Source organism: Mandrillus leucophaeus, unplaced genomic scaffold, assembly GCF_000951045.1.
Source record: "Mandrillus leucophaeus isolate KB7577 unplaced genomic scaffold, Mleu.le_1.0 Scaffold290, whole genome shotgun sequence".
NCBI classification, from domain to species: domain Eukaryota; kingdom Metazoa; phylum Chordata; class Mammalia; order Primates; family Cercopithecidae; genus Mandrillus; species Mandrillus leucophaeus.
This window is the reverse complement of record NW_012103032.1, coordinates 1,891,445-1,910,254: the sequence shown is the minus strand read 5'-3', so window position 1 is coordinate 1,910,254 and position 18,810 is coordinate 1,891,445. Positions and strand designations below refer to the sequence as shown.

The window sequence follows — 18,810 nt, the reverse complement described above, 5'->3', positions numbered from 1 at the left end:
GGCGTGGTGGCACATGCCTGTAATCCCTGCTACTCGGGAGGCTGTGGCAGGAGAATCGTTTGAACCTGGGAGGTAGAGGTTGTGGTGAGCCAAGATTGCACCACTGCACTCCAGCCTGGGCAACGAGAGCAAAACTCCGTCTCAAAAAAACAAACAAACAAACAAACAAAAAAACCCTCCCTGACATTAGGAGACAAAGCAGTGTACCACTGTTGGATACAATTTATAATATAAATTCTTATTCATATCAGCTTATGGAACAAATTATCTGGTCCCAGCATATGAATTACCATACGAGTAACTTTTTATAATTCTACAAAAGAAAGAATCAAAAAGGTAAGGTGAAGAACTGCTGTAGATTAACCAACTGGATACTTACTAAACATTAATTTCACACAGGGAAAATAGAAGAAATTACTTCTTTCAACTTTAAAAGTCTTTACAAATATGCAAAATCACTGTAAAAACTACCTTCCTGCCTTTGTTCTTGCTATTGTGTGGAGATACTTCCATGTAGCTATCACCTCATGAATCCACTTTTTGTGTACGGATCTTGGGCTGAACTCTTGTTCTGCTTTATGCATTGCCAATACAAATGTCTAGAAATCTCCAAGACTGAAAATAAAATCAGAGAGCAAATTTCATTTTCCTTATATTGGCTTGAATTTGTACACGCAGCCAGTCACTGAGCAACAATCCTGTTTCAACTTGTATATCAAGTACATGGCTAACGAGGGAAGTCTTTTTGTTGTTGTTGTTTTTTTGACACACAGTTTCACTCTTGTTGCCCAGGTCTTGTTGCCCAGGCTGGAGTGCAATGGTACAATCTCAGCTCATTGCAGATTCCGCCTCCCAGGTTCAAGGGATTCTCCTGCCACAGCTTACCAAGTAGTTGGGATTACAAGCATGTGCCACCACGCCCAGCTAATTTTTGTATTTTTAGTAGAGATGGGGTTTCACCATGTTGGTCAGTCTGGTCTCAAACTCCTGACCTCAGGTGATTCACCTGCCTCAGTCTCCCAAAGTGCTGGGATTACAGGCGTGAGCCACTGCTTCTAGCTGCATTTTTTTTTTCCTTTAATGAGTCATTTTCACTGAGCTACCAAGTATTGAGCCCCATCCATGAGGACACACTATGAGTTCACATAGTCTTACAGTCAACACTCCCAAACAGAGGACAACCAATTCAGCAAAACCAGACTTGCAAGGAGTCTGCTACAGTTAGCTTTCATGGTAATTACAATAATTTTAATTATTCATAGGAAACCAAGCTCAGAGGCCTTGAAAGTAGGACTTCAAAAAGCATCCTAGCAAGCCAATGCCATTTCACAGAAGAATGGCCTCAATTTGGACTAAGGGAAAACAAAACTAGAGGACCCCACAGAAGCCAGGCTAATCCTTCTCCAGGAATCTGGCATCGTTTTTTGTTTGTTTGTTGATTCATGTTTTTTGTTTTTGAGATGGAGGCTCGCCTTGTCACCCAGGCTGGAATGCAACAGCACAATCTCGGCTCACTGCGGCCTCCTCATCGCAGGTTCCAACGATTTTTCTGCCTCAGCCTTCTGGGTAGCTGGGATTACAGGCACACAACACCATGCCCGGCTAATTTTTGTATTTTTAGTAGAGATGGAGTTTCACCGTGTTGGTCAGGCTGGTCTTGAACTTCTGACCTCAGGTGATCTGCCCACCTCGGCCTCCCAAAGTGCTAAGATTAGATTACAGGCTGTGAGCGCCATGCCTGGCTTTTTTTTTTTTTTTTTGGAGACAGAGTCTTGCTCTGTTGCCAGACTGGAGTGCAGTGGCGTGTTCTCAGCTAACTGCAACCTCCGCCTCCTGGGTTCAGCGATTCTCCTGCCTCAGCCTTCTGAGTAGCTGGGACTACAGGCACGCACCACAATGCCCGGCTAATTTTTTGTACTTTTAGTAGAGACAAAAGTTTCACCATGTTGGCCAGGCTGGTCTCGAACTCCTGATCTCATAATCTGCCAGCCTTGGCCTCCCAAAGTGCAGGGATTACAGGCGTGAGCCACCGCGCCCAGCCACTTTTATTTTTTTTAAAGACTGAGTCTCGCTCTGTTGCCCAGGCTGTAGTGCAGTGGTGTGATCTCGGCTCACTGCAACCTCCACCTCCCAGGTTCAAGCAATTCTCATACCTTGGCCTCCTTAGTAGCTGCAATTACAGGCACCCACCATCAGGCCCAGCTAATTTTTGTATTTTTAGTAGAGACAGGGTTTCACCATGTTGGCCAGTCTGGTCTTGGACTCCTGACCTCAAGTGATCCACCTACCTCAGCCTCCCAACATGCTGGGATTACAGGCATGAGCCACTGCACCTGCCTGTTTGTTCATTTTTGAGACAGGGTCTTGCTTTGTCACCCAGGCTGGAGTGCAGTGGCACGATCATGGCTCACTGCAGCCTCCAACTCCTGCCTCCAACTCCTGGGCTCAAGCAATCCTCCTGCTTCAGCATCCTGAGTAATTGTGACTACAGGCGTGCATCACCATGCCTGGCTAATTTTAGGCTGGGCTCGAACTCCTGGGCTCAAGCAATCCTCCTGCCTTGGCCTCCCAAAGTGCTGGGATTACAGGCATGAGCCACCGTGTCTGGCTGGCATCCTTTTTAAAGAGATTTGAAGTCCACACCCACTGGGTGGGAATCCTAGGGCATGCTACGATTCAGCACACTGAAACAGAAATCTCTCAGAGATCTAAGCTGTCACTCACCTTAATTCAAACTGAGATTGGCCAGAACCAGAATCTTAGAATATAGCAAATCAAAGTCCAACTTGTTTCACTTGGTTCCAAAACAGAGTAGAGAATTAAGTCAAGTTTGCCTTGGTGCAGTGACATAAGTGCCTCCTCCTCAAGAAGGGAGATGGCAGTTCACAGAAAAATTATGAGACTTATATTCTAAAGTTGATCAATTCATCAATGACCAACCCAGCAAATACAGGGTGAATTAGAATAAAAGGTCCAGGAACAGAGCAGAAAAGCAATCAAGAAATGTCATCTTTTAATGAAGGCCAAAATATTCCAAGTTCAAAGATGTAAGACATCCTAAGGACGCTCTTGTATAAATTCAGACCTTGGGGAAGAGATGGAAAACGAACTTCAGTACTTATTTCTAGAAATAGAATGTAGTGCTGGGTATGTGAGCGGGTGGGAGGTAAGGGCAAGCTGGCAGATGAACGGCAAGAGAAGAGGAACTTCCAGACAATACGAGCAGCGAGGGTCCATATGTGGGGCCTCCTCTCAGTCTTACTGGATGATGCAATCCGCTCAGAACTGCATGCCTGGGAAGAAAAAGCTCTATCACAGGGGAGGGGAAGCTGAGCCTCCAACACTGGAATCTCAGAACCATCTGGCTTAACTTGTTTATAGATGAGGAAACCAAAGCCCAGAAATGTGAGGCAAATTGGTTATCAACTAACCAACTAGCATCTAGGGAGGAGCCATCAATCTCTAAAGACTTGGGGCCATTTCCCCTCAAAGGCTATGGCTTCGTTCCCTATAAGAACTGACTTGAGAATCCTCCAAAGCTAAGAGAATATTGTTTCCTCACACTAGGCTATAGAACACAGCTTTGGTGTTTGAGAGGAGTAAGCATTAGCAGTAATGAGGAAAGTGAGCCATGTTTTATCCAGAAAGTTCTGACTACTCTAGTTCTCTGATGTCTGCCTGTTTTAAAACTATAACCTCCTAAAACACTTTTACATATAATACTATATTGCTTTCTTGGCTTCCCAATGACGTTAAAAATTTCCTAAGAACAAGGACTACATCTTTTTTATTTTTGAGACAGTCTTGCTCTGTTGCCCAGGCTGGCGTGCAGTGGCGTGATCTTGGCTCACTGCAATCTCCGCCTCCTGGGTTCAAGCGATTCTCTTCCTCAGCCTCCTGAGAAGCTGGGATTTCAGGCATGTGCCACCATGCCCGGCTAATTTTTGTATTTTTAGCAGAGACGGAGTTTCACCATGTTGGCCAGGCTGGTCTCGAACTCCTGGCCTCAAGTGATCTGCCTCAGCCTCCTACAGCGCTGGGATTACAGGCATGAGTCACTGCACTCGGCCAGACTACATCTTATACAGCTGTTTCCAACAGCACCTCTAGTTGTGCTGAGCACACAGTTAACAGTTCAACAGTTATATGCCTGACTGATGCTTTACAGGCATAATAGACTAAAATAAGACCTTGAAAAGCTAGAGCCCAAAAGAGGGTCAGCAAAACATCTTTAGTACTGTTTGCACAGGGCAGCTGTGTTAATATTCCATGAGAGCAATGGAAATGCTGTGCTCTTGAGCTACTGATTGAGATTTTAAATTCTCAACTTTCTGTTTTTTAATTAAAAAAAAAAATAAGCCAGGCGCGGTGGCTCACACCTGTAATCCCCGCACTTTGCGAGGCCAAAGTGGGTGGATCACCTGAGGTCATGAGTTTGGGACCAGTCTGGCCAACATGGTGAAACCCCATCTCTACCAAAAAAAAAACAGAAACATTAGCCAGGTGTGGTGGTGCACACCTGTAATCCCAGCTACTTGGGAGGCTGAGGCAAGAGAATTGCTTGAACCTGGGAGGGGGAGGTTGCAGTGAGCTAAGATCACACCACTGCACTCAGCCTGAGTGAGACTCCATCTCAAATAAAAATATAATGAATTTTTTTGTTTTTTTTTTGACAGGTTCTTGCTCTGTCACCCAGGCTGGAGTGCAGTGGCACAATCGTGGCTCACTGCAGCCTCAACCTCCCAGGTTCAAGCGATCGTCTCACCTCAGCCTCCTGAGTAGCTGGGACTACGGGCGTACGCCACCATACTTGGCTAATTTTTATACGTTTTGTAGAGACAGGGTTTCACTATGTTGCCCAGGCTGGTCTTGAATTCCTGGGCTCGAGCTATCCACCTGCCTCAGCTTCCCAAAATGCTGGGATTACAGATGTGAGCTACCATGTCCAGCCCTAATTTTCTTATTCATTGTCTTCTCTCTTCTTAGGCTCTGTCCTACTCTTTGAAAAGTTAAAACAGGTCCAGCCAGGTGTGGTGGTGTGAATTTGTAGTCCCAGGTACTCAGGAAGCTGAGGTGGGAGATCTCTTGAGCCCAGGAGTCTGATGACGTAGCAGTGCACCACGACCACGCTTGTGAACAGCCACTGTACTCCACCCTGGGTGACAAAGTGAGACCCCATCTCTAATAAGTAAATAAAACACAAACAAAAAAGCTCCACTCTAACTATTTCTAATGGTTTCAACGTATTAAACACAGACCACAGGTTTACAACATAAGAAAAAAAAAGTTTGGGAAATAAAATTCACAAATTTGGCCACTTCTTTTTTTTTTTTCACTGTAGCTCTCAGATCTCATGGCCACTTGTTTTTTACTTGTATTTTTTAAATGCTAGTCAAGTGAAGCAGGGGGAGTGGAAAAGGAACAAAGAAATCTATAACTGGTTATGACAAATTAGTCGTAGACACCACTGCACTTGGACCAATCGCCACGTGTTTTCTACCTCTGAAAAAAAAAGATAGGAGTTGGAGACCAGCCTGTGCAATATAGTGAGACCCTGTCTCTATATACAGAGACCAAAAAATTAGCCTGTAGTCCCGGTCACCTGGGAGGTTGACGTAGGAGGACTGCACCACGGCACTACGACCGGGGTGACAGAGTGAAACCTTGTCTCAAAAAAAAAAAAAAAAAAAAAGTGAATTTTTTTGGCTGAAATACATAATCCCCAGAGAAAGGGGTTAAAATAAACGCTAACCTCTAATATCCTTTTGATTCCACTTTTAGACATCAGGAAATCCTTTTGCAAATCAATTAACTCTTGAAGTATGGTAAGTTCACTAGTAATCCTATTAGTACTCAGAAAGCCCAAAGAGAGGTGAAAGAAATGGCAAAGATGCCCAGAAGGAAACGACATGGCATGAATCAGTATCAGCTGTCTAGTCCCTGTACTTCTGCCCCCGACTCTGCACATTCCCACCAATTAGTCATATCAAAAACTGCTTGTGAATCCCAAATGATGGGAAAAATAAAAACACTTTAGTACTGCCATCAAGGTACCCTGGGGCTGGGCACAGTGGCTCATGCCTGTAATCCCAGCACTTTGGGAGGCCAAGGCGGGTGGATCACCTAAGGTCTGGAGCTCAAGACAAGCCTGGCCAACATAGCGAAACCCCGTCTCTACTAAAAAATACAAAAATTAGCTGGGCATGGTGGTGGGTGCCTGTAATCCCAGCTACTTGGGAGGCTGAGGCAGGAGAATCATTTGAACCCAGGAGGCAGAGGTTGCAGTGAGCCGAGATCACGCCACCACACTCCAGCCTGAGTGACAGAGTGAGACTCCATCTCACACACACACACAAAAAGGTACCCTGGGAGGTCTGTGAAAAGAACAGCAGGTTATAAGAACGGATTACAAAAGACCACTTTCGCTGCCACCCTCGGCCCTCCCTGGGATAGTAAGCCAGAGTACTGAGGGTGAACGAGCCAATTCTTGTCATGGACGATAACTGCTTTTCAGAGGTCACAAAAACTGCTATACTAAACTGCTTAAAACTGGAATGAGACAAATGTGTAAATTCCACATTGAGTCTGTTTGGCAAGTTAAGACTTTGACTTTGCAACTCCAAGGTAAAATCAAATGCTGTTCAGAGACCATTATCAAGAATGTTTTGAGCAGTGGCTCAATGCTGGCAGAAATCTCACCCACTAGAATGACTTCTTTTTTTCTTTTTGAGATGGCGTCTCACTTTGTTGCCCAGGCTGGAGTGCAGTGGCGTGATTAGAATGACTTCTGAAAAAAATATTTGTCTATCATGGAGAGACAAACTGGTTCCCAAGTTTGGGAACATCCATAGGCTGTTAAATGGATCCAAAGATAGGATTCACACTGCTGCAGATTCAAGATGCAGAAGTCAATTCAGCAGGGGAAAGAAATCTAGCAAGTTCAGAATGGATCCTCTGAGGTGTCAAAGAGACCAGCGGAGATGCAAATCTCAAGCCTCACTATAAAAACTAAAGTCTGGCTGGGCACGGTGCTGGCTCATGCCTGTAATGCCAACACTTTGAGAGGCTGAGGCGGGCAGATCACGAGGTTAGGAGTTCCAAGACCAGCCTGGCCAACATAGTGAAACTCCGTCTCTACTAAAAATACAAAAATTAGCTGGGCAGGGTGGCACACGCCTGTAGTCCCAGCTACCCAGGAGGCTGAGGCAGGAGAATCGCTAGAACCTGGAAGGTGGAGGTTGTGGTGAGCTGAGATCACACCACTGCACTCCAGCCTGGGCAACAGAACAAGACTCTGTCTGAAATAAATAAATAAATAAATAAATAAATAAATAAATAAATAAATAAGTCTGGCCAGGCATGATGGCTCACGCCTGTAATGCCAGCACTTTGGGAGGTGAAGGCAGATGGATCACAAGGTCAGGAGTTCAAAACCAGCCTGGCCAAGATGGTGAAACGCCGTCTCTACTAAAACTACAAAAGTTAGCCGGGTATGGTGGTGCATGTCTGTGATTCCAGCTACTTGGGAGATTAAGACACAAGAATTGCTTCAACTTGGAAGGCGGAGGTTGCAGTGAGTTAAGATCATGCCACTGCACTCCAGCTTGGGCGACAGAGTCTTTTTTTGAGAGTACTGAGGGTGAACAAGCCAATTCTTGTCATGGACGATAACTGTTTTTCAGAGGTCACAAAAGCTCTGCTTTACTAAACTGCTTAAAACTGGAATGAGACAAATGTGTAAATTCCACATTGAGTTTGTTTGGCAAGTTAAGACTTTGACTTTGCAACTCCAAGGTAAAATCAAATGCTGTTCAGAGACCATTTTTTGAGACTCTGTCTCAAAAAAAGAAACGAACAAACAAACAAAAACCCTAAAGTCTTCATAAGTGAAATCATGGAGGATATAATCCACGTAAAGGGCTTAGCACAATGCCCACTACATAGTGATAATAGTAACTTTTACTAAACACTTAACCATAGTGACTCCTCAGTTGCCTCTCAGAGCAGCTCTAGAAAGTTGTTTTTTTTTTTTTTTTGTCTATTTTTTTGAGATGGGAGTCTCTCTTTCTCTCCCAGACTGAAGTGCAGTGGCGCCATATGGGCTCACTGCTACCTCTGCCTCCCAGGTTCAAGTGATTCTCCTGTCTCAGCCTCCCATGTAGCTGGCACTACAGGGCCACACCACCACGCCCAGCTAATTTTTGTATTTTTAGTACAGATGGGGTTTTGCCATGTTGGCCCAGCTGGTCTCGAACTCCTGACCTCAAGTGATCTGCCCACCTCAGCCTCTCAAAGTGCTGGGACATTTTTGAGGCTAATACTGAGCCTGTGGAGGAATTCCGGTTTAGTATTTTTGGCGCTCTCAATAGAGAACACCATATTTTGTGTCCCTTAAATGTAACAATCACAAGGACGACATCTTTGAGGAATTAGAAGAGAGGCTTGAAGGGTAGATTTCAGATAAAAAGCTAAAGAGAAAGAGTTAAAGTAGCATCCTCCTGAAGTTACTAAATGTATGGCTCATGAATCTATGGGCTCTATAGGGAAAGGGTTAACTGCCAACTTAGTAAAGCTGGGGAATTTTAGCGTGAGCATATTAGTTGAACAATGTGAAAAATCAGCAAAACTGCTTTGCCATGAGCAGCGAGTCCCTGAAATAGGCTCTCATTTACTTTCCATTTCTTCTGCTTTCCAGTCTCTTCTCTTTGAAGCAGCTCTTGATTAGTTTCTTTTTAATTGCCACTTAATTGGGAAACAAAATTAGAACACTTATTTGATATCAGTGATGAGGTTTCTCTTTCCATTCTGCTTTGATCTAGTTTTGAAAAACCAAAAGTTGAAGGGAGAAATTAAAAAGGAACTAAAAAGATTTCTTCTTTCCAAGAGCTAGCTGCAGCTATAAACCATCAAATAAATATGGAAAGAACGACTTTGGAGAAGCTGAAGAAAAAAACAAAAGCAAGTAAGGCTAGCTTTAAGGAATGTATTTTCAGAAAGACTTTTCTTTCCTCCTAAATTTTCATAAGGGATAATATCTTGTAACCAGGAAGTGAAGAGAACTTATAAAGAATCCATGTTAACCTGTCCCAAGGAGTAAGAGAGCCGGATGGAGATGAGACACCTCTTGTCGGAGGACTCTTGACCCATGCTTACTAGGATCTCAATGATACTGAAGACATTGCAAAATAAATTCTGAAAGACTCCTGGAACATAATAGTCTAAAAGTTCTTTTTTGTTCCAAAACACTCAGACAAACTTCACTTATTATCCCCAAATTAAAATCTGCCAACTGATGAGATTTATTCTTTGGCAATACTTCTTGGAAAGACTATCATTAAAAAAAAAAAAATCAAATTAAACCATATAGATGAATCACAAACTACAGGGGGATGCTGCATAAAGATTATCTTAGGCTGGCTGTCCTCTAAATTGTTCAGGATAATTATGCTAGGCACGTAACTGGGGGAAATTGAGCGCAGTAAAAAACAAACAAAACTGGCTGGGCGCAGGAGCTTATGCCCACGATCCCAGCCGTTTGGGAGGCCAAGGTGGGAGCATCACTTGAGGCCAGTAGTTTGAGACCAGCCTGGGCTAAATAGTGCAACCCCATCTCTACAGAAAATTTTTAAAAAGAAAATTAGCCAGGGACGATGGTGCATGTCTACAGTCCTAGCTACTTGGGAGGCTGAGGTGGGAGGATTGCTAGAGTCCAGGTCAAAGGCCGCAGTAAGCCATGATCACACCACTGTACTGGGCAACAGAGCGAGGCCCTGCTTCCAAAGTAATAACAATAATTTAAAAATTAGGCCAGGCGCAGTGGCTCATGCCTGTAATCCCAGAACTTTGAGAGGCCGATGCGGGCAGATCATGAGGTCAGGAGATCAAGACCATCCTGGTTAACATGGTGAAACTCCGTCTCTATTAAAAATACAAAAAATTAGTTCGGCGTGGTGGCGGGCACCTGTAGTCCCAGCTACTCAGGAGGCTGAGGCAGGAGGATGGCATGAACCCGGGAGGCAGAGCTTGCAGTGAGCTGAGATCGCGCCACTGCACTCAACAGAGTGAGAGGCGTCACTGCAACAGAGTGAGACTCCATTTCAAAAAAAAAAAAAAAAATTAAATTAAAAAATTTTTAAATAGAAAACCTGAAGAGATGCATCCATACACATTACATATGTATGCATGTATACATATATACCTATATGTATATATGTATACATGAAGGGTTTGGGGTTTTTTGTTTTTATTTATAGAGATGGGGTCTCACCATGTTGCCCAGGCTTGTCTCGAACTCCTGGGCTCAAGTGATTTTTCCGCCTCAGCCTCCCAATGTGCTGAGGTTACAGGCGTGAGCCACTACACACAACTACATGAAGTTTTATATTCATCAAATGTTTATGCTGATTTAATTATGGAGGAAACACAAGACTAGAAAAATCAAGAACTAAACTCATATACAAAGAGACATAAGAAACTAATACAACTGGCTGGGCGTGGTGGCTCACACCTGTAATCCTAGCACTTTGGGGGGCTAAGGCAGGCAGACTGCCTGAGCTCAGGAGTTCGAGACCAGCCTGGGCAACATGGTGAAACCTCGTCTCTACTAAAATACGAATAATTAGCTGGGCGTGGCAGTGTGCTCCTATAGTCCCAGCTACTCAGGAGGCTGAGGCAGGAGGATTTCTTGAACCTGGGAGGCAGAGGTTGCAGTGAGCCGAGATCGTGCCACGGCACTCCAGCCTGGGCAACAGAGTGAGACTCTGTCTCCAAAAAAAAAAAAGGAAATAATACAACTGCATTTCCCATGAATCCAGTACATGAATTTAGCTCATTTTATTAGCATAGAGCACTGTGACTTTAGTTCCTGAAAAAGAGCCCAGGAAGCTGGGTGTGGTGGCTCATGCTTACAATCTCAGCACTTTGGGAGGCTAAAGCAGGAGGATCACTTGAACCCAGGAGTTTGAGACTAGCCTGGGCAACATAGTGAGACACAGTCTCCTTAAAAAAAAAAATTAAAAAAAATGGCCGGGCGTGGTGGCCCATGTCTGTAATACCAGCACTTTGGAAGGCCGAGGTGGGCGGATCACAAGGTCAGGAGATCGAGACCATCCTGACTAACTCGATGAAACGCCGTCTCCACTAAAAGTACAAAAAAATTAGCCGGGCGTGGTGGCAGGCACCTGTAGTCCCAGCTACTTGGGAGGCTGAGGCAGGAGAATGGTGTGTACCCGGCAGGCAGAGTTTGCAGTGAGCAGAGATCATGCACTGCACTCCAGCCTGGGCAACAGAGCGAGACTCCGTCTCAAAAAAAGGAAAAAAAAAAGGGGGGCCTAAGAGAATAAAGGTTAGCTTGAACTATGATTAACCTTTATTGTATATTACACATTTTAGACTCTAGCATTGAAAGGAAAACTTCTCTGTCAACTTTTACATGATTTTTGAGAAGATTTTAAATAATATTAAGTAAAGACAAAAAACATTTCAAGAAGCAAAACACAGTGGAAAGCTTCCACAACAAATTGGAGCTTCTTGATTTCTGTAGGTATTTCTTTTTTTTCTTTTTTGAGATGGAGTCTCACTGTGTCACCTAGGCTGGAGTACAGTGGCGCATTCTCGGCTCACTGTAAGCTCTGCCTCCCAGCTTCACGCCACTCTCCTGCCTCAGCCTCCCGAATAGCTGGGATTACAGGCACCTGCCATCATGCCCAGCTAATTTTTTGTATTTTTAGTAGAGATGGGGTTTCACTGTGTTAGCCAGGATGGTCTTGATCTCCTGACCTCGTGATCCACCCGCCTTGGCCTCCCAAAGTTCTGGGATTACAGGCGTGAGCCACCGCGCCCAGCCTCTGTAGGTATTTCATAAAAATTGTAGTAAGGCTTACAATGAGAATTATTTGGGGAGAGAAAACGTGTATGTAAGAAAAATCTGACATCCTCTCACTTGGTGAGGGGAGATAAAACTCCACTAATATTAAGCTAGGTACTTTAATATCTGCCATTCATTCATACAGCAAATATTCACTAATGCCCACTAAGTGCTAGGCATTTTGAAGACACAATCCTGTTTACATGCACCTTACTGTCAGATGAGACAGGTACCAGACACATTAAGAAACATTACCAAATATGTAGTTACATTTATTGTTATGATAAAAGCTACAATACAGCACATCATAAGAGCAGAGGGACAAGCTGGGAGGTTAGGGAAAATGTGAAGAAAAAGGGGGAGGGAGGAAGAGGAGTGCATTCCAGATGTTATCTCATTTAATCCCTATAACTCTGAGTTAAGTACCTTTCCCAAGGTCACAGGACTATTAAGTGTCAGAGCCAAGCTTTGAGATGAGATTTTCAGATCAGAGGCTTGCTCTGTCGCCCAGGCTGGAGTGCAGTGGAGAGATCTCAGCTCACTGCAACCTCTGCCCCCTGGTTTCAAGCGATTCTCCTGCCTCAGCCTCCCAAGTAGCTGGGATTACATTTTACAGGTGCCTGCCACTACGCCCAGCTAATTTTTGTATTTTTAGTACAGATGAGGTTTCACTATGCTGACCAGGCTGTTCTCAAACTCCTGACCACAAGTGATCTGCCCACCTCAGCCTCCCAAAGTGCTTGGATTACAGGCGTGAGCCACCGTGCCTGGCCTGAGACCAGATTTAAATGATTCCAAAGTCCATGCTTTTCCACTGTGCCGTGCTACATTTTCCCAAATTGCTGCTTCTCCCCAAAACCATTTCCTCTTAAAGTTCATGTAAAAATGTTGACTATCCCCCGGATTCTTAGTGCTAGAATTAGACTCTCTCCTCCAGACTAGGCCCTTGGTTTTTCACTGGCTACCTCCAAACTCATTTTCACAGACCTTTAGATTTGGGATGCTAATAAACATAATTTTTTCACCCAGACCATAACCATGCACAGAAACACCACTGCAAACTGTCAATGTTTTTTTAAGGTTATTACTTATTTCTGCTACAAATAAAATAATTTTATTTGTGTTTTTTTTTGGTTTTTTTTTTGTTTTTTTTGTTTTTTGGAGATGGAGTCTTGCTCTATTGCCAAGCTGGTGTGCAGTGGCGCGATCTCAGCTCACTGCAACCTCCGCCTCCCAGATTCAGGCGATTCTCCTGCTTCAGTCTCCAGAGTAGCTGGGGCTACAGGTATGCACCACTATGCCCAGCTAATTTTTCTATTATTAATAGAGACTGGATTTCACCATGTTGGCCAGGATGGTCTCAATCTCTTGACCTCATGATCCACCCATCTCAGCCTCCCAAAGTGATGGGATCACAGGCATGAGCCACTGCACACCACCCTTTTTTTTTGAGACAGGTTCTTGCTCTGTTGCCCAGGCTGGAGTGCAGTGGCGCACTCTCAGTTCACTGCAGCCTCCACCTCCCAGGTTCAAGCGATTCTCCTGCTTCAGCCTCCCAAGTAGCTGGGACTACAGGCATGCACCACCACGTCCAGCTAAACTTTGTATTTTTAGTGGAGACGGGGTTTCACCATGTTGGTCAGGCTGGTCTCGAACTCCTGACCTCAAGTGATCCGCCTGCCTCAGCCTCCCAAAGTGCTGGGATTACAGATGTGAGCTACCACACCAGGCCAATAAAATAATTTTCCGGCACACAGTTTTGCAAAGTGATTCACAGATTACAGGGCACAAACATAAGGACACTGGTCAGGACAACAGTTAAGAAGAGAAAAATAAAAGCAACTATAAAAAGAGCAAAGAAAATGCCACACTTTCACTTCTGGAATGACTTTTACATTCACCAACTCTCATCTGTGATTCAGATCTCTACTCAGGAGAGCTTCACTTTCCCTTCTTCCTGTTCCTACTTCCTCTTTCTCAGCTCTTCCATTTTTAGGAACATCAAACTTCAAAACAAGACTTTTATTACATTAGATCTGTTGTGAGTTATAGCAATAAAAACTAAATTTGGCAACCTTCCTATTCCTCTACATTCTTCCTGTGATTTTTTTTTTTTTTTTTTTTTGAGACATAGTCTCGCTCTGTAGCCCAGGCTGGAGTGCAGTGGCGTGATCTCAGCTCACTGCAAGCTCTGCCTCCTGGGTTCACGCCATTCTCCTGCCTCAGCCTCCTGAGTAGCTGGGACCACAGACACCCACCACCACGCGCGGCTAAATTTTTTGTATTTTTAGTAGAGACGGGGTTTCACAGTGTTAGCCAGGATGGTCTCGATCTCCTGACCTCGTGATCTGCCCGCCTCTGCCTCCCAAAGTGCTGGGATTACAGGCATGAGCCACTGCGCCCAGCCCTTCCTGTGATTTTTAATGCTGGTTGAAGAACATAAAAGCTAGGTAGATCTTTTAACCTAAGATTCACCACAAGCAGGTTATAAACCACTTAAATACAGTCATCCTTCACTGAACGTCAGGGATATGTGCTAGGAAATGCATGGTTAGGTGATTTTTGTCTTGCAGACATCATAGGGTGTACTTACACAAACCTAGATGGTATAGCCTACTAAGTGCCTAGGCTAAACGGTATACATTGCAGTAACACGCTATACAGGTTTGTAGCCTAGGAGCAATAGGCTACCGCATGTTACTGAGTACTGCAGGCAACTATAACACAACGGTAAGTATTTGTGTATCTAAGCATACCTAAACATAGAAAGGATACAATAAAAATATGTACTATAATTTTGTGGGACCATCTCTTCTACACAATGCTTAGGCAGCACATGACTGTAATACTTTGTTCTCCCCTCTATACAAGGTAGCAGATTTTTTCTTTTTTTTTAAGTTTCTACAAAGACCTCAATCTTCTACCTTTATATCTGGACTACCACCAATACTGCAAATAACAAGCTGGCTATGAAAATCAGACTACCTCAAACTCAGCAAGTTATACACCCAAAAATCTCTCACGACTTTCAGTTTAAAAATATATCTACAAATATAGACAGGAAGATAGGGAGAGACAGCGTGAGTGCCAGTGCCAGGCACTAACCATGTGAAGAAAGATGGATAAGCTGTGGCTTACAGAAGTAAAAACTAATTTGGAAAAAGAATTCAACATTCAAATGCCTGGTACGTTTCTTCATCACTAGGAACAAATAGTAACTAATGGCAAGACCCTAAAGTACAGGATAGGCAGTATGGAGCCCGAGGATTCCAAATACTCTCCAAGAAGCAACATCGCTCATTTCTTGAAGCCTGGGGCTACTCTGCAAAGTTAACAAGGCAAAGATGTTCGAAGATCTAATTATATTAATATATTGTTCAGGATACTTATGACTGGAGCAATGGAAACTACGTAAATCAAAGCATTATCATATCGTTAATTACATAGGGTTTATAAGGTGAGTTTATATTTTGGGATTCTCTCGTAGTGATACTTTATAATATAATTATATATACAGTTTGTATAGTCTGATGAATTTCCCCACTGAGGGTGAACTGCTGCGAAATGTTTTATTATTCGTTTATTGCTAGTCACGTTGCTCAAACAACACGTCTATAAGTAACGTTCCCTTTGAACTGTACTGTTACTAGACTGTCCTGTGTTGTACCATCGAAAACCATCGTCCAACATGCTCTTTTCCCAGGACTGGCCTGAAGCACACGAGTGGAACATTGCATAGAACTTTTACATAATAAAAGTACTGAACGTCTCCGGCCCTTAATATCCAGAGCACCCACCCTTGGTAAATGACAAAGGTAGTAACCAATCGCCAGGCAGGATCCTAGTGACTTAGCCAATAAGAATATGAGGGTGGTGCTAGACTAAGCTCCCGGTGACTTCCCCGCACCCCAGAGACCCAGGTTGTGGGAGGCTGGACGGGAATTGGACTCCGAGGATTTCGTTACCCCCGGTTGTAGCTGTTGTCCTCCTCATTCTCGCAATCGCTGCAGTGCTCATGGCCGTTCCCGTTCCCTTCCATCATCTGCAGCAGCGGAGATGCCAGCGGCTTCACTGCTGTCTCACTCTCGTCCGCCATCTTGAGTTGCGAGAGCGGGGCTCCGCGCCCCGCTACATGGGGGGTTCCTATTGGACAAGGGGGATTTGCGCTGCATTCTGGGTTTTGTAGTTTTTCTGGCGAGGGTAGCTGCCACTAGGAGCGACTCTTTCCCAGGAAACTGACTGCAATACCCAGGAATCACCAGGGACGGCTCCGGTGGGGTCAAGGGGCGGGGCCACTAATACCCGGAAGCCTAGGCATTCGGCCACGCTTTGAGGAAAGAAGGGGCGCAAGGTTGGTGGGACCGACCCTTCGGAACCGGGCGGCCGCCTGGCATGCTGGGAGTTGTAGTTCGATGCTGGTTTAGGGTTTCAGGCGTGGAGGTTCCAAAATCCAAGGTTTGATTTCAGCCTGCCCTGGCCAGTGCCTGGGCCGCTGGGAGCCGTTATTGACTACCGTTAAGGACCGTTACCTTTCCCGGGTAAGTGAAAGGGCCTGAGGCCAGCGGGTGTGACCCGCCTGGAGCCAGAATGCCCCAGGCCTTCTTGGAGTGGGCTTTTCTGCAAGGAGCCGAGTTGACTCCTGGCCGCCTTCCTCACTCGGTAGTCTGGGCAACCCCCGGTCATTGGCAGTTCAAGGTCTCATGAGAGGCAGTGGATTTTTGTGTGCGATGCACTGACCCTAAGCCAGGAGACCCCACTGCTAGGGAGGCAGGGCTCGCCGCATCTTGGTCTCCAGGTACTGATCTTCGCCAAGGTCTTTCGCGCACACATGGTCCCTTTAATTCCCCACAAGAATCTTCCACAACGACCTTTTTTTTTTTTTTTTATTTAAATAGGGTTGCCCTCTGTCGCCCAGGCTGGAGTGCAGTGGCTCAAGATCACGCTTCGCTGCAATCAAGCTGTCCTCCCACCTCAGGCTCCCAAGTACCTAGGACTACAGGCGTGAGCCACGACACCCGGCTAATTTTTGTATTTTTTGTAGAGACGAGGGTCTCGCCTTGTTGCCCAGGCTGGTCTCGAACTCCTGGGGTACTCCTGGGGTATCTTCCTACCCCAACCCCTCAAAGTGCTGGGATTACAGACGTGAGCCAGGGCACCCAGCCCACATCGACTCTTTCTTTAATAAGTACTGATATGCCAGATTCTGTAGTAAGGCCTTTCATACCTTATCTCATTTAATCCTCTCAACAAGTCTACAATATAGGTCCTATTATTATTATTCACCTTTTTTGTTTTATTTTGAGACAGAGTCTCGCTCTGACGCCCAGGCTGGAGTGCAGTGGTGCAATCTCGGCTCACTGCAACCTCCGCCTCCCGGGTTCAAGCAATTCTCTTGCCTCTACCTCCTGAGTAGCTGGGATTAAAGGTGCACGCCACCACACCTGACTAATTTTTGTAATTTTAGTAGAGACAGGGTTTCACCATGTTAGTTAGGCTGGTCTTGAACTCCTGACCTCGTGATCTGCCCACTTCGGCCTCCCAAAGTGCTGGGATTAGAGGAGTGAGCCACCGTGCCTGGCCATATTCACCTTTTTGACTATGAAAAAATGTGGCCCTGAGAGGCTGGTAAATTGCACACTCACATAGCTGGTTAAGTGGCAGATTGGTATACAAATCCAGATCTGTGTGCTCCTAGACCCTCTGAATTCTTTGCCACCATAAAAGTCCCATTTTCTGATACACTATTCACTCAAGGAAATCGGTTACTAAAAGGTAACTGTGACTCCAGTGTGTATTCTATGTCAGGGGAAAAAAGGTAACTGCAACATTTTAATCTGTTTTTACCCTTGATTGAATGTTTCAGTCCCTGAGTCTCACTCTTGTGATTGAGTAATCTCACCTGAATCCCGAGAAGAGCACCCAAAGACATGGTTCCCATTCGTTGAAATTTCCTATTTGGGTTGAGTGTGGTGGGTGATGAGAGGACTAATTCTTACCATCAGAGCACTCCATGGCCAAAAAGGGAAATGATCTTTGCCTTTGGGAAAGATCTCAACATGGGAAGAATGGCAGGGCGGTAAGAAACAGTTCCCATCTGACTCAGGGAAAGAAAACACAAACAAAACACAGAACTAAATATAGTCAACTCTGTTTATATATCAGTGGCATAAACGTAAGTAATTATGATCCAAAGCGGCAGATAATCCTGTCATCTATATTTGACTTTGGAAGGCAGTCAAAGATGCCCACTCAGTCTGAGAACTGTCATCACACTCAACTCTCTGGGGTCCAAGACTGCTGTTCAATGTGATTGTCCTATTTGCAGCTGCAGTGAAGAGGGGGTCAGAGATAAGAATAATAATAATAAAGCCAGGCCAGGTGCGGGGGCTCATGCCAGTAATCCCAGCAGTTTGGGAGGCCGAGGTGGGTGGATCACCTGAGGTCAGGAGTTCGAGACCAGCCTGGCTAACATGGTGAAACCCCATCTCTACTAAAAATACAAAAATTAGCCTGATGTGCTGGGCATGGTGGCTGACGCCTGTAATCCTAGCACTTTGGGAGGCTGAGGTGGGTGGATCACCTAGGTCAGGAGTTCCAGACCAGCCTGGCCAACATGGTGAAACCCTATCTCTACTAAAAATACAAAATTGGGCCAGGCGTGGTGGCTCATGCCTGTAATCCCAGCACTTTGGTAGGCCGAGGTGGGCGGATCACCTGAGGTCAGGAGTTCGAGACCAGCCTGACCAACAAGGAGAAACCCCGTCTCTACTAAAAATACAAAAAATTAGCCAGACATGGTGGTACATGCCTGTAATTCCAGCTACTTGGGAGGCTGAGGCAGGAGAATCGCTTGAACCCGGGAGGTAGAGGTTGCGGTGGGCCAAGATCGTGCCATTGCACTCCAGCCTGGGCAACAAGAGCAAAACTCCATCTCAAAAGCAAAA

The 18,810-nt window shown here is 45.1% G+C and overlaps 2 protein-coding genes across 3 annotated transcripts in view; one reads left to right on the top strand and one right to left on the bottom strand.

The window, feature by feature from the left end:
* Positions 1-16,003, bottom strand: part of NMT1 (N-myristoyltransferase 1) — a 53,944-nt gene extending 37,941 nt beyond the window's left edge. The window contains exon 1 of the mRNA XM_011985958.1: positions 15,832-16,003. Coding sequence (XP_011841348.1) covers positions 15,832-15,962 — 131 coding nt within the window. The 5' untranslated portion in view covers positions 15,963-16,003. The remainder of the gene's footprint in view (positions 1-15,831) is intronic.
* A 167-nt stretch (positions 16,004-16,170) lies between these two features.
* DCAKD (dephospho-CoA kinase domain containing) overlaps positions 16,171-18,810 on the top strand; it is a 39,941-nt gene continuing 37,301 nt past the window's right edge. Inside the window, exon 1 of one of the 2 annotated variants that reach the window (XM_011985957.1) lies at positions 16,171-16,217. The gene's annotated coding sequence lies outside the window, so the exon portion shown is untranslated. Of the gene's footprint in view, positions 16,405-18,810 lie in introns of both variants that reach the window. The other variant, XM_011985954.1, reaches the window with a different exon arrangement.